Source organism: Passer montanus, unplaced genomic scaffold (genome assembly GCF_014805655.1).
Source record: "Passer montanus isolate IOZ18808 unplaced genomic scaffold, ASM1480565v1 scaffold15, whole genome shotgun sequence".
In the NCBI taxonomy this organism is placed as follows: domain Eukaryota; kingdom Metazoa; phylum Chordata; class Aves; order Passeriformes; family Passeridae; genus Passer; species Passer montanus.
In genome coordinates this window covers 13,522,504-13,536,746 of record NW_024362051.1, presented here as the reverse complement: position 1 = coordinate 13,536,746, position 14,243 = coordinate 13,522,504, and the positions used below count along the sequence as shown (strand labels likewise).

The window sequence follows — 14,243 nt, the reverse complement described above, 5'->3', positions numbered from 1 at the left end:
CTGAAATCTTGCCCAAGAAAGTACAGCCTGGATGACCCTTTGTAGGTGGGCTGGCTGGCAGCTCACTGATTACCACACACTAATTACCACACACTCAGGTTGCTAAATACCAAACCATTGGGCAAGCTTGGTTATTAGAAACCCAAATTGGATCCATTCCTTGGCTCCAGCTTCCTGGCTGTGTTAAGACCAGCGAGTTTGTCCTGCTGCTGTGGCAGTGTTCTGGGAGCCTTCAGATGAGCCAAGAACGAGCTGTCTTGTTTGCTGGGGAAGGTTTTGCCCTCGTGCTCTGCAGAATGGCCACTGTTCTTTGGGACAGGAGGATGCAGGATGTGCTTTGTGCATTGAGCTGCCCTTAACTCCATGTGTGTGCCCCGTGTGCCAGTGGGGTCTGGGATGTGCTTTCACACATCTTCTCCTCAGCTGTGCACTGCAGTCAGCAGGCTACAGCAGTGATAGAAAATAGTGGTAGAACTAAGCTCCAGAGGCTGAGTAGCACCATCTAATCCATTTCAGGGGTTGAGAAAAGGCTTGAACTAATTCACCTTTGAGTTTTAACTGACTAGTTAAAGCTGGTTGCGCCTCCGCACTGTTACTTTGCTTCTTTTAATGTAGGCTGTTACATTGTCTGGGTGTCTTAAAACATAGCTAATACCTACTGAAAGAAGTTGGGAATTTGGGGTTTTGGATAGGAATCTAACCTCTTTTCATTTCTCTTGAAGTTATTCCTTATTGACTTTGGTTTGGCCAAAAAGTACCGGGACAACAGGACAAGGCAACACATACCATACAGAGAAGACAAAAACCTCACTGGCACAGCTCGGTATGCCAGCATCAATGCACACCTGGGCATTGAGCAGAGGTGAGTGCAACCTTCTGGGGGGTGCAGGGTGGTCTTTGGAAGCTTCACAAGAGTCTGAGCTCGTTTTGGATGAAAAGTGCATCCATCTCTTTGCAATTGTTCTTCCTTTTGGCTGCCTGTGCAAGGATGGGGGGGAAATCCAAGCACCTAATTTGCTTCTTGAAGAGACTGCTTGTCTTGCAGACATCAGGTGGATGCTCTGCATATTATTTTGGCTTTTTAAAGGCTAAGCCATACTTTGATGTGGGTGTGTCAGAGGCCCTTCACACATAAAATGGTGCACTTTGCTGATGTGTTGGTACCTGTTGGCACCACTGCTGACTGGCTTGAGAGGCCTTTCTGTAAGCAGAAATGGTGTTCTAAAGCTGGTGTCTGGCCTGTTTTCCCACTCTCTTCAACTTAGTAAACCATTATCCCTCCTTTTGCCTGCAAGCAAGACTTAAATACCTTCAGTCACACTGTATTTTGGTTTCATGTCTGTGGGTATGTACACATGTGTGTGGATATATTTATATATTTGAGCTTTGCTTAATCAACAAACACATTTTTATCTTTTGGATCAAAGGCATTTTTTTCCTACAGAGCCATAGCATTTTCTAGTGGAGAGAGCACTTCAAGTTGTTTGGAAGTGTTAGGTACTCATGGGGTGTTAAGGAATGTCTCTTTTCCTTACATCTGTGCCTAAAAATTGTATTGGATAACTGAAGAGTGTGGCTTTGCCTCTCCTGGCTAGTCAAAGCTTCCAGGAATGCCTGTGCCTCTGACCTCTGTGTTAACCAAGATGAGAATGACAGAATTTCTCTTGGTCAGCTTCAACAGAACATGTAACCCACAAATGGTGCTTTTAAATGCTCCATGTTTCCTTTTTTACTTTAATTTCCTTAAGGTTCCTTCAGGGTATTTCATTGGCTGTCAGTGCCATTATTTAAGCCAGCTTGGCATGTGGCTCAGGGAGATAATGACAGGTGTCACTTCTGAAATAAATGCATTTCACAGATCCCAAGTTCTGGTAAGGGAATATCTGTGCTTGCACCTGAGAGTGAAGGAGGGATGTGCAAAGAATGTTGCTTTTGAATTGAGTTGGATGCCAAAAATTGAATTTAGTTGAATTTTACACCATATCTGCTGGTAATGGGAATTCTGATATAATTAGAAATGTAGGTTGGTGCTTGCTAAAAGCTGCTAAACTGTCTAGGTCAAGCCAGCAGTGAGGCAAAGAAGTGATGCATTCCTGTAATCAAGAGAAACCAGTTCTGGAGCTTATGGCAGAATATTTCAGCCTCTAGTCCTGTACTTTTAACTGTTACAGAACATGTTTTCCTGCAGGTAATGACAGCTGTGCTCAAGGAGCTGTTTGCAATGGTGTTTATTTTAATAATGGAGAGGATTGTCCTGTTTTCCAAATCCTGAAAACTGCTTTTATCAATATATTGTAATAATGTACCCATTGCAGATTTACAGAACTAAATGTTTCCTACTATAAGATCATTGCATTAAACATTAAAACAATGAGCTGCCTGGGGGATGGATATTCTTAATCCCTTTATTGCCTCTGAATTTACCACTGCCTTCTCAGAAAACATAATTTTATGTCACGGCCCTGTACAGGTTCCCTGACTGCTGCTGGTGATTAAAATCTGCAGTTCTAATGGAATTAGCAACTTTTGCAGGCTGGAATTTGTGGGCTCAGTGTCATTTTTCAGCCCTTTGTCTGTGGTTTCATGTTTCAGCTGGGATGATCTGAGGGGAGGGAGCCAATCCCCTCTTCCCTGGGCACAGCAGAGCTGCTCTGGCCTTGTGCTCAAAGCTTTGTGGAGCCAAGCTGATTTTCCCCTGGGATAGCTTTTCCTTTGTTCTCCAAAGGGTCACAGAGCTGGCCCACAAGTGAGGGGGTGCCAGGCTGTTCTGCTTCTATTGCCTGGGCTAGAAAACAAAACATCACCAACTTCTTTCTTCTCCTACCAAGGTAGATCAGGTTAGAGCCTGTTCCCTCTTTTGGGGAGCTGTTTTCCCCTCACCTTTGTGTGTAATCCTGTTTGCTATACCACTGTCAGCCTTTTGATCCTTGTTGGGGTAGGAGGTGTAGATCTGTCCTGCCACCCTTTAAATCCTTCTCTGGGTGAGAGAGCAGCAGCCAAACCCATCAGATTTTCCCCATAAGGGAGCAGGGAGGAGAAAAAGAAGTTACTTTTCTGCCTCATATTAAATAGATGTCAGCTGCAGAGAGGGGCAGTCAGAGGAAAAATCTGATTTTACCACAGCTGGGAAGAGGCAACTTTGCCAAGAGGAAAAAAAAATCCTGGAGTGTGTTTTCCACTCCAGTGAGCTGTGCTGCTCTGGTGCTCAGGAAAGCTGTGAGCAAAGTACAGTGGAGTTGATGTGGCCAGAGTGGGGATGTGGAACATGTGCAGGGCAGAAAGCACTTGAAGCCTTTTTCCTGAGAGTTTGTGCAAGCTCTCAGCTGGATCACTTTGGAGTTCTCCAGCTGCCTTGGAACAGAATTTGGTGGGAAGAAGGCAGAGGTGCCTCTCAGATTGATTCATGCACCTTCATAAATATTGCTGCCTTTTAAAATCACAGGCAGCTCAGGGGGTTGGGACAGCAGGCAAGGAAGAAAGGAGCAATGCCCCTCAGGGAGCAGGTGGTCAGGATTGATCCCAGACCGAGCCGAGGTTCAGGGAGAAATGTGACTGACAAGATGTTCCAGCCTTATTGACCTCATTAACCTCATTCTCTCTTGCAATGCATTCCATGGTTCCTACAGGAAAATCCTCAGTTTCTACCCAAGCTACTTAAGAAGGCAGGAAAGACATTTCATGGTTGGTTTTTTTAGTTGTTTGTTTGTTTTTTTTCATTTTCCAAAGGTTTTGTTTCCCAAATAACAGTAACTGCAGGTGGAAGCTTAGAACACACAATACCTACAGAATATTCCTTGCTTAAAAAATGAATAGGATCTCTTCCTGTCTTAGAGTTTTCTTAGGGTTTATTCCTGAATTATTTTTTTAATTTAAATTTTTGAATGCCAGTACTGTGGAATAAAGTGGGAAATGCCAGAATTTGTAACTCCTTGTGTTTTTCCTCCTGCAGTCGTCGGGATGACATGGAGTCTCTAGGCTATGTATTGATGTACTTTAACAGAACCAGTCTGCCTTGGCAAGGATTAAAGGTACGTTCTGATGCTTTTTTTTTCCCTCCCCCACCCTTTTAATATTTTTTTTTCATGTTTGGGTAGCATGCTTCTGCCTGTCAGGTGGGTTTATATAATGTTTAGCCTCAGTTGTACAAAGCAGCTTTTCCCAAAGCTTGATATTTATAGCTGTGGATTCTGCCTCTTACGCAGCAGGCAAAATGTGCATTGTTGGACTGTCTTAAAATTTATGCTAAACAATAGCTGACATCATCTTTGCCACTTATTGTCCTGTTGCAGGCTGAGGCCCCTTTGGGAAATAAAAAATAACATTGTTAGTGGCTTTTTGAATTGCTGGAGAGAGCATGGAAATAATCTCTTGCCTGGCAAGTTCAGCCTCAGTGGTATCTCCAGTCCAGGTTGTGGCACAACTGAATAATTATTGACTGCAGCAGGCTTGTTCAGGATTTCCATCTATGGGAGCCAGCTACAAACGTGGCAGACATTTCTTATTTCACTTATTTAGACTCCAGTGATTGGTTTCATGTTTTAATTGTTTTTCTTTCTTCGTGTGAGAGTTGTGTAATTGCAATGGTGCTGCAGCTGCACAGTTTCTAAAAAGGCAGCAGCTTGTGGGCCGCTGGAACTCCTCAGCTGCAAATGAATGTAAAGGCTGCTGAAGCCCTGAATGGGGCACTGAGTGGGAATTAATACAACTTTGGCAAATGGAGCTGCAAGTCTGCTGTGGTTAATGGACAAAGGCAGCAGCTAGAACTACACGGGCTGGGCCATGTGATGGAAGCATTAGACTGCGACAAATGGTATTAAACTGTGGCCAAATCTTAATACCAGATTGACCTTCATTCTCTTTGCAATAAGTGTGTGGGACTTGGAGATTTCACATAAAATACTTCTGGTTGACCAAAGGATTTTTGTAATTTTTTTTTTTTTTTGCTGCTGTCCTTGTTAATCCAGTGTTGCACAATATCTCTTATATTGTGACCTACATGTTCCACAGGCTGCAACAAAGAAGCAAAAGTATGAAAAGATTAGTGAAAAGAAAATGTCCACTCCTGTTGAGGTTTTGTGTAAGGTAAGAGTTTCCAAATGATGTCATACTGTGAAATGGTGTAACTTTTCTTGTTTGGTTTGTTGTTTGTTGTTTTTTTTCCCCTAAACTTGAGCCAATATGTTAAATAGCCTCACATGGCATTTGCTGCTGAATAATACTGCTTTGGCAGGCCCTGGGTGCCTTGTGCTTGGCCACCCAGCAAGATTGGAAATGTGTGTACAGGGCAGCATTTGCTGCTGCTCCTTGGCAAAGTTCATGCCACCATCATTCAGGTGGGGCTGGCTGTGGGCTGTGCAAGCTCCCAGCTCTCCTAGGCGAGGCTTGGTCATTTCTTCAACGTTTACAGTGCAAGTTTGACATCAGAAGTAAATAAGTAACCAAGGTGGAGCTGTCTGGCTCGCCCACATCCCCTTTCTGCCTCTCCAGGAGGGTTCATATTGTCTGCCCTAACTCAGGTAGTGCCTGTAGTGGAACTGGATGCAAGTGATCTTTGTTTTTCCAAGGTTTTCCTTTGAATCTTAAGATTCCTCTTGCACTGTGGCATCCAAGTGCATCTTAACAAAGATCCTTGAGAACACAGCAGGGCTTGTGCCCCTCAGGCACAAGGATTGCACTTGCTGGTCCTGCACATCTCTATCCCCAGAGTCTCACAGCATCTCCCAAGCTGTTGAACTGTTCATGGAATGGTTTAGGTTGGAAGGGACCTTAAAAATCATCCAGTTCCAACCCCCTGCTGGGGACAGGGACACCCTCCACTAGTCCAGGTTGCTCGGAGCCCCATCCAGTGTGGCCTTGAGCTTCCAGGGGTGTTAGACACTGTGATTTTTTACAGCACTGTTCTGTGTGCTGTTACCTATTACAGGCAGGCTTTAATACAGCATTAAATGTTTAAAAATGTAAAGCAGAAAATCTTTGAACAAGGTTTTCATAATTTAAGTTTTCACACTTAATGCTCATTAACTGACCTTGTCTCTGTGCTCAAGCAGATTATCAAGGAAACTGGTGAATCTCTTACCAGATAATTATCATTATTTTAGAGAGTTAATAAGAACAAGGTTTAATTAGGATGAACAGTGTGCTTTATAAATAAGTTAAATGTTCTGGTAGCAGAGAGCTTATGATTGCAAACCACCCATGAGGTAGCAGATCTGGGGAAGGAGTGTGTACTGAGCAAACCCACACGCTGAACTGCAGAACACACTAACAACTAGGGGCAAAGTGGAATTAATTCCTGCATCTCCAAGCAGTTTTCCTCTGCTGTTACAGATGTACATCTTTTTGCCTTTGTGAGGAGGTTTTTGCTGTGAGCCATGGCTTGATTAACACTGTTGATTCACAGGGGTTCCCTGCAGAATTTGCCATGTATCTGAACTACTGTCGTGGCCTGCGCTTTGAAGAGGCACCAGATTACATGTACCTGAGGCAATTATTCCGTATTCTTTTCAGGTCAGTCTCCAAGGGGAAAAGCACAGAAACTTCTCAGGGATCCAGTTGGGAACTGCTCTGTGGGACTGGCACTGCAGAGGGCAGCTCCTGTGTGTGTGGTGTAGGGAGTTCTTCTGGGACTCCCTTTCATTTCAGAGCTTCAAAAGCTGTTTAAAGGACCTGAAAATTATTGTTCAATGTTAAACATAAAGGGAAAAGATTCTCTTGTTTTTGCATTGTGTGATGTGACCACAGGGTTGAGCCCATACTTCAGGTTCTGTTGCAAGTACCATAAGAAATTGACCCCTTGGTGGAAGTCTTTGAAGCTTTTTATGTTTGGAAATCAGTGCTGGGCCCAGCAGTGGTTCCCAGGAGAGGAATTTCAGTGGAGGAGAATAGTGCTGCTTCATTGAACTCGTTAGAGCAACTGGAACATGAATTCCACCTTGTGCAGTGAACAGCATCTGTCAAAAGAAGGGCTGGTACTGATCTCTCGAGTCTCCCCCCAGGTTTCTGGAATGCAAAGAATTCCTATTCAGTGCTGTACAATACTGCAGTCTTTCCTTGAAATTATATCTATATTTAAAAGTGGAAAAAAAAGCTCAGGAGCTCAGTGCAGACGGTGAGTGAGCTGGGCTGGGAGGAAGTGCTGCTCCCACAGTGCAGACCTCTGTGTAAGCAGTGAGTAAACGCTGCTGGCTGGCATTTGGGCTTGCTGCAAGAATCCCTTTAAGTTAGTAATACTTAGCATTTCTATACCATTGATAATCTCTAAAGCAGCTTAGAGAAGGAGCTATCCCCTGGTTGTGGGATTTCAGGCAGGGCTGGGTGTTAGCTGGGATGTGTTACAGCAGAACATTTCCCTCTCTTGCAGGACCTTGAACCACCAGTACGACTACACATTCGACTGGACAATGTTAAAGCAGAAAGCAGCACAGCAGGCAGCCTCTTCCAGTGGGCAGGGGCAGCAGGCCCAAACCCCCACAGGCAAGCAAACTGACAAATCCAAGAGTAACATGAAAGGTTAGTAGCCAAGAACCAAGTGACGTTACAGGAAAAACAAAAATTCCACGAATTTGGACAACGGCGGCAATTCCAAGTGTTAGATCAAGGAGGTGGTTTAAAAACTACATTTGGCTCTTAAATTCAAAAGCAAAACCAAAAGACGTCCTTGGAGAATTTGACTACTAACTTTATACCAAAATGTCCTTGTTATTCATATCATTTCTTCTGGGGATGTTGGGTCATTTTTAACCACTGCATCTTTTGCTCCCGCATTAACCACTTTCCAAAAACAAGAAACTGACTTGGTGTTGGGAATGTGACATTTTTATTTATTTTGATTTATATATATACATATATATTCCTTATATATGTATAAATATATAATGCAATCCAAAATCCTAGACCTAACACTTTTTAAGGGATAATTCTCATTGACTAGGCAAGGATCTAGAGACTTTGGGTTCTGCTCTGTGGCACCTGGTACAGTGCTGTGGGTTTGCTTCTGTTCTGTATGCCTCAAACACTGGGAACAGAAAATTGTGACTGCTCTGGCTTCCTCCAGTGGGTTTACATTGAGACATTTGGTCCAGAGTTGAAGGAAGGGACCAGTGAGCTCAAAACGCCTTGTCTGAATCAAGCAGTAACCCCAAACTGCTGTGGATTGCCAACTCACAATTTTCTGAAGTATCTGGGTGCTCTGGGGTGGGGCTTCAGGTTTCCTGATGGTTTTTTTGATGTTTCTAGGTTATGGTTTCAAAGGGAAATGTTGTGACATGTTCAAATGTAATTGTGTAATAACTGAAAACTGAGTTCTGAAAAGACACATCAATTTTTTTCCACATGGTTTAGAAGCTTTTTTAAAATACTTTTTTTTTTCTTTTGTGATGCAAATATGCTGGTGTGAGTCTGGTAAGTCTCTGGGATTAAACTGCCACATCTGTGAGCCAGTCTTGCCATGAAACCAATTCCTGCAGCTGAGCTGTGGACAAAATTGAAACTAATGAGATTGTGTGACTAAGAATAGAGAAGCAAGGTTTAAATTCTGTACTGAGGCATTGCTGCTCTTCAGTACCTCTTGTGTGTCATTTTTATATGTATAAAATTACATACTTGCTAACATGACAGTCCTGGAAATCAAAGAAATGCAGAAGTGTTTACAATAAACTTAAACATTGTTCTTCACATAGTGTGGGAGCATTCAAACCTTACCAGGTAGGTCTTTAGTCAAAATAGCTATCAGAAAAACACATTATGTTCAAAATAAATGAAGTATTAAAACACCTGCTGCTTTTCCCCAAGATTGAAGTGGTTCTTGAAAAAAAAAATAAAATTCAGAGATGCCATTAAGTGTCAGATTTTTGGCATAGAGTGGCTGGATCTGACAGGCTGGAAACCAGTTCCTGCAGCTGCCACACCAGTAACAGACTGGGTGATTAAGCACCTGGGCTTGGATTGCTTCCTGAAATAGAGAAACTCTGACTGAAGTTCAGAACCCAGCCCAATTTGGGGTGTGGAGAGCTTGGCTGTTTGAGCAGGAGAAGATAATTTGAGCAACAATGCACATTCCTCACAGCAGCTCATGCTCAGAGTGATCTGGAAGTGGAACCTGCCCTGGAAATCAAGTGGTGAGCTGGTGAAACACTGTTCTGCTGAAGTGTTCTGAGGTTTAATGTGCTGCTCTCCTGCCTCAGACAGTCTCTGCCCAAATGCTGTGTGTGAAGAAGGAAAAGGTCATTAAAGTGATTATCTGCCTGCACCTTGAAGTGATGCTTCAGTGCCAGAGAGCAGAGCTGAGCTCACAGCCAGGGAAGCTTTGCCATGGAGCCTCAGACCATTTCTGGTCACTGATTTACATTCCTCACCACACTGTCCTTTGGCAGAGACCCCTTGCTACAGCCAAGATGGATTTCTTGGGGTTTCAGCACAATTTCATTGAGTTTTTTGGGGAATGACTCTCCCCTCCCCATCACCAAGAAAAGTGTGTGACCTTGGGATTGATCAAGCTGTAATGTCAGCACAGCATTAAAGCAGTGCTTGGCAAACATCTGAAGACTTCAGAGGCTCCATCTCTTCACCAAAGTAAAGATTTCCAGAGTCCTAAAATCCTACATGGCTTTTTGTGGGGAATTCTGCCAGTTAATGAAGGTTTTTTTGAACTTCAGCTAAGCTGAAGGAGGAGGCAGTGTGGCTTGGATGCTCTGTCACATTGGAGAGGATGAAATACCTGCTTATTTTTTCTGCAGTTCAGTTAAATTCTTTTGTAGTTGCTGTAGCAAAGCCTGTGTGGAAGTGGCTTGAAAGGTTTCCTGGTATCAAATGTTACCCTGTGGTGACCCTGCCCATTGAACAGGAGTCCACATAGCAATGCACAGTGCAGGTGTTTGTAAAGTGCTGTTGGAGGTGTGCATCTGGGCAGGGTGGGCCAGGGAAGGACAGACTCAGATTGTTCAGTGTGCTCATTTACAGATATTCCTGACTTCCTTAACTCAGACCTATGCTAAATCATCAATGAAACCTAGAATTTACCCAGGCTAAATATTCTGCTTGGTTCCAGAATAACCTGTTCTGTCCATGGCCTTTTTTCTCTCAGTTTTTTTTCCCCCTGCCCCTCTCTGGAACTGTGTGCAGTGTCTTTTGTAACAGCCAGATCAGCTGCTTTGGAACTTGGAGAGGTGAACTGTTCCAGCAGACAGAGCTCTGCTGACTCGGGGAGGTTGGGCTGCCTCTCTTTTGCCAGAGCAGCAGTTGTTCAGGTGTGATTTGTAACTGTGCTTACACTCAGCTTCCCTCAGTCATAAAAGTGACTCAAGCAGTCAATCTGCAGGATAAAGTCTACAGTTCCATTTGGGAGAGGTGTTTTTAACTCCTGGCAGTGGCCGTTCTGTGAGGCTGGCAGCAGGTCCATTAATATTTGCTGGATGCCTGTGGTGGTGGCAGGATTGCTCAGAACAGACTGAGACTTCTCTGCTTGAGAATTAGAATTATTGACACCTGAATCCTTCTTGTCTGGAGAAATGGAGAGCACACAAAGTCTGGGCATTTCAAACTGAGGAGGTTTTTAGGGAATTACACTGCACTTGCTGCTCCCCTGTCATCAGACCTTCAGCCATGGTAATAAAGAAGCAATCTGAGGATCCCTCATGCAGCACAGAGGTTTTCAGAGGTTTGGGTGACACCTCAGAGGGACAAGGAGTGATGGTTTGGCCCTGTGGAGAGAAGATGTGTGCAAGAGATGGCACCATGAGCTCTGCAGCATGTTCCTCATGCAGTGCTCTGTGTGCTCCAGCTCATCTGGCAGCTGTGCTTGGCCTGTGTCTTTACAGGACATTTTGAGTTGAATCCAGCTCCCTGTTGCTCTCTGTAGTTGGACATTCTCCTGCCCATATTACCTTGGGTTGGAGGAGTTCTAAGAGCAGCAGATCATTTGGTAGGGTGTCCTTTGTCCTCAGGTTCAGGCTCCCATTTCTTGTGAAATACTCAGACTTCTGAAGCAATGAGTTGATCTGTTTCTTTCCACACTCTCCTTTGTTGGCTTTGTTTTGGCTGCTTTGATGGAGAAAGTGGTTCAAAGGATGAATCAGTGTTCTCTGCTGATCACACTAAATGGAAAAACAGCATAATTTTTGGTTGTGTGCATCAAGTAAGGATTAGGGAACTCGGGAGTCTCTGAGCTTTCTGTGGGAATTTGCACTCCAGTGGAAATGGCTGTCTTGATTCTGAGCTCAGCTCTGCCCTCTGGCACGTGGCCACTGCTGGATAAAGAGAATTGTCCCTCAGTGCATTAACACTGGGTTTGAAATAAGTTATTGAACCTCTTTGAAATTACCTGTAGCCAGCTCTGGAAGAGTTAAAGCCATTTTCTGGGTGCTCTCCAGATACATTTCGGACAGAATGTCAGACTAGTAAGACTTGTTTGCACTTGCTTCTCTCTGGATGACAGCACAAGCTCTAGCTGAGGTCAGCTCTGTCTGTATTTCTCTGAGAAGAGATTTCTGTTGCAAAAACTCAGAGCTGTTGCTGTGATGAACTCACCCATGGGCAGAACCATCCTGCCTGGAGAGCATCCAGAACGGAAACTTGCTTGGCAAGGCCATCTTTGTTGGGGCTGCTGTCCCCTCTGTGAGGCACAGCCCTGCCACCTGAGTCACAGCAAGGAGCAGGGAGGGAGGACTGCCTTAGCCTGCAGTCCTGGACATCCGTGTGTGTTCCTTCCTCTCCCTACCCCCAGTGTCATTTGGAATTCTGAACACTGAAAGAATTGCTGTGTGTGCAGCACCTCCCTGCCACGTGAGACAGCACTTGTCCTTGCAGAGGCTGAGGTGTGCTGCTTCCCCAGGGGGGTCCCAGCTGCTGCTGCCCTGTTGTGGGTGCCCAGACAGTGCTGCTGTGGCTTTGTGGTGCCAGCAGTTACTGTAAGGTGAGTGATGCCTGCCTGGCCGTGTGACACCGCCGCTCTGCGTCTCTGGAGAGCACCCTGCAGTCAGATGACAGCCTGACATTCAGGGACATAAACATGAGCCACTGCAGACGAGGAGAAAACAATCCTATGAAATTACATCCTGTTTCCTAGTGGCAATAACACAGCTTGTTTCCAAAGTGCTGGGCTGGATTCCTGCTGCAGGAATGTGGCATGCAGCTGGTGCATTAAGCTGTGCAGCTCTAGGTGAGAGTGAGAGCTGTGGCAGCTCCAGGGTGGTGGCAAATGCTGGAACACCAGGAGCTCTGCAATTCCCAGATGGAGCAGCATTTTCCCCTTTGAAGGACCATAACTGCTGTTTAATTTTCCTCCTGTGAATGCTCTTGCTCGTTTCCATGCCGTATCAGTAAGTTTGCCCTTGTGTTTATCTTGCAGGTTTCTGAGCATGACGAGGATGGGACAAAGCAGAGCAGATCGGAGCAGGACTTGTCACTCCCCAAATCCTAGAAATTTTAGTTGATACACTTGCCAGTGGCTGTGGGCAACCATTTCCTTGGTGTAAAGAACTTAATATCAGTATAAACTGGCTCTGGGCAGTGTCAGTGATGCTGCACTTTGAGTTGTAGCAGCTGTAATTGTGAATATTACTGAGATAGTGAAACATGGTGTCCAGTTTTCTATTGCATTTTTTTCAAGTGGAAAAGTTAACTAATGGTTGACACACAAGTGGAGAAAATTGTGCATATGCCAATTTTTGTTACCTTTTTACTTTGAACTACACTGCTTATGAGATCTCATTGTTTTGGAAGAATGGCATGAACAGTCTTCGGCAACAGTTGTGATAATTGTAAATGCTCACAATTGTGCACTCTTTTCTGGTTATTCCTCCCTGGGTTTTGAAAGTTGTACACTTAAAACATTCTTAAAGTTGTTGGCTTCTATGTGCAACATACCAAGCCAGCTGACATGGTAGTAACCAAAGATTCCAGTTTTTAAGCATATGAAAGACTCTGCCTGCTTACCTGTGCTAGAAATAACAGCATCTAAAGTGAAGACTTAAGAGAAACTTAGCGACTACTAGATAATCTTTAGGACTCTGCATTAACTCTATAATGTTCTTGGTATAAAAGGAAAAACAGCATATTTGTCACGAAATTTAGTTAACATCTTACAACTGAACCTGTATGTAAGTTGCTTAGATAAATGTAATCACTGTAAACATCTATATGATCTGGGATTTTGTTTTTATTTTGAAGCGGGAGCTTTTTTGTTTACAAGTTCATTAAAAACTAAAAACTGTTTCTGTAAGGAAATGAGATTTTTTTAATTTGCCTTGTTTAATTCAGTTTAAGAAATTTACATTACCCTGTTTTTAAACCAAGTTTAAGGCCATTTGTTAAGCAAAAGAAGTCATATTTCTTTCTAAATCATTTTAGATTTAGTGTTGTAACTCTTCCTCATTTTGTTTTTAAATAAATTTTGTATTTTTTCCTTGAGGGGGAAGGGGCAGTCTTGCATTTTTATAACCTGTTGTTTGAGACCAGCCCTCCATAATAAGATTGGAATTTTTAAAAATGAAATGGCATCTTTTGCAGACCCAGGATTGGCAGCCTCCGAGCATTGCCATGTCCTGCCTCGGCTGGACTGACTTGTGATTGCTGCTTTGGAGAAAAAAAAATTGGAATGGTTGGAAAAAAATTGGATGGTTTGAAACCAAGGCATTTTCTTTCAAGTTCTTGTGAAGTGGATATGACCAGATTTCCTCTTGTTCTTGGGGGCAGCCTCGCACCATGCAGAGTTCACATTGGTTACTGCCCCAGGCTGTCTTCCTTCTCACTCCTATTCTAGCCCAGCTGAAAGAAAGAAATACTTTTATTGCTGGTAATTCTTTAACAGTGTAATTTATTCCTTTATAGCATGTCAGAATAAATTAAAAAAAAATGTCTGAAAATGCTGCCAGATGCCTATTGTGTAAATGTTGTCTGTATGTTTGCTTTTTAAACAGTTTCCATGCATGGAGCAGAGTTCCTGCTCACAGTTAATTTTTTTTTTTTTTTTTTTTTACTGTTGGAAAAGATCTTTCTTTCCTTTTGAAAACCATTTCTTCAGGATCATAAGACCCTGTGCACTCCTGGAATGGTGATGATGTGGATCAAGGCTCCACTGTACTCTCTCCAAGAAGGATCTGCCCTGAGATGTTAAACTTGAGGTGGAGAACACTGTGTGCTAACAATAATAAATAATAAACGCTGGGCTAGATAACCAGGGAGGCAGGGAGGCTGCTGGGCTTCAGAGATAGCAGAGGGCACTCAGCAGGCAGGCAAGAAGAAATGGA

The 14,243-nt window shown here is 43.7% G+C and overlaps 1 protein-coding gene across 5 annotated transcripts in view; it reads left to right on the top strand.

Moving 5' to 3' along the window:
- The window catches only part of CSNK1A1 (casein kinase 1 alpha 1), a 32,384-nt gene extending 18,512 nt beyond the window's left edge, over positions 1 to 13,872 (top strand). For 2 of the 5 annotated variants that reach the window (XM_039701465.1, XM_039701462.1), the window contains 6 exons: positions 723 to 862; positions 3,950 to 4,028; positions 5,008 to 5,082; positions 6,401 to 6,507; positions 7,361 to 7,473; positions 12,344 to 13,872. In XM_039701465.1, coding sequence (XP_039557399.1) covers positions 723 to 862; positions 3,950 to 4,028; positions 5,008 to 5,082; positions 6,401 to 6,507; positions 7,361 to 7,473; positions 12,344 to 12,351 — 522 coding nt within the window. In that variant the 3' untranslated portion in view covers positions 12,352 to 13,872. Of the gene's footprint in view, positions 1 to 722; positions 863 to 3,949; positions 4,029 to 5,007; positions 5,083 to 6,400; positions 6,508 to 7,360; positions 7,515 to 12,343 lie in introns of those variants that run through there. The other 3 variants (XM_039701464.1, XM_039701460.1, XM_039701461.1) reach the window with 2 other exon arrangements.
- The last annotated feature ends 371 nt before the right edge of the window (positions 13,873 to 14,243 follow it).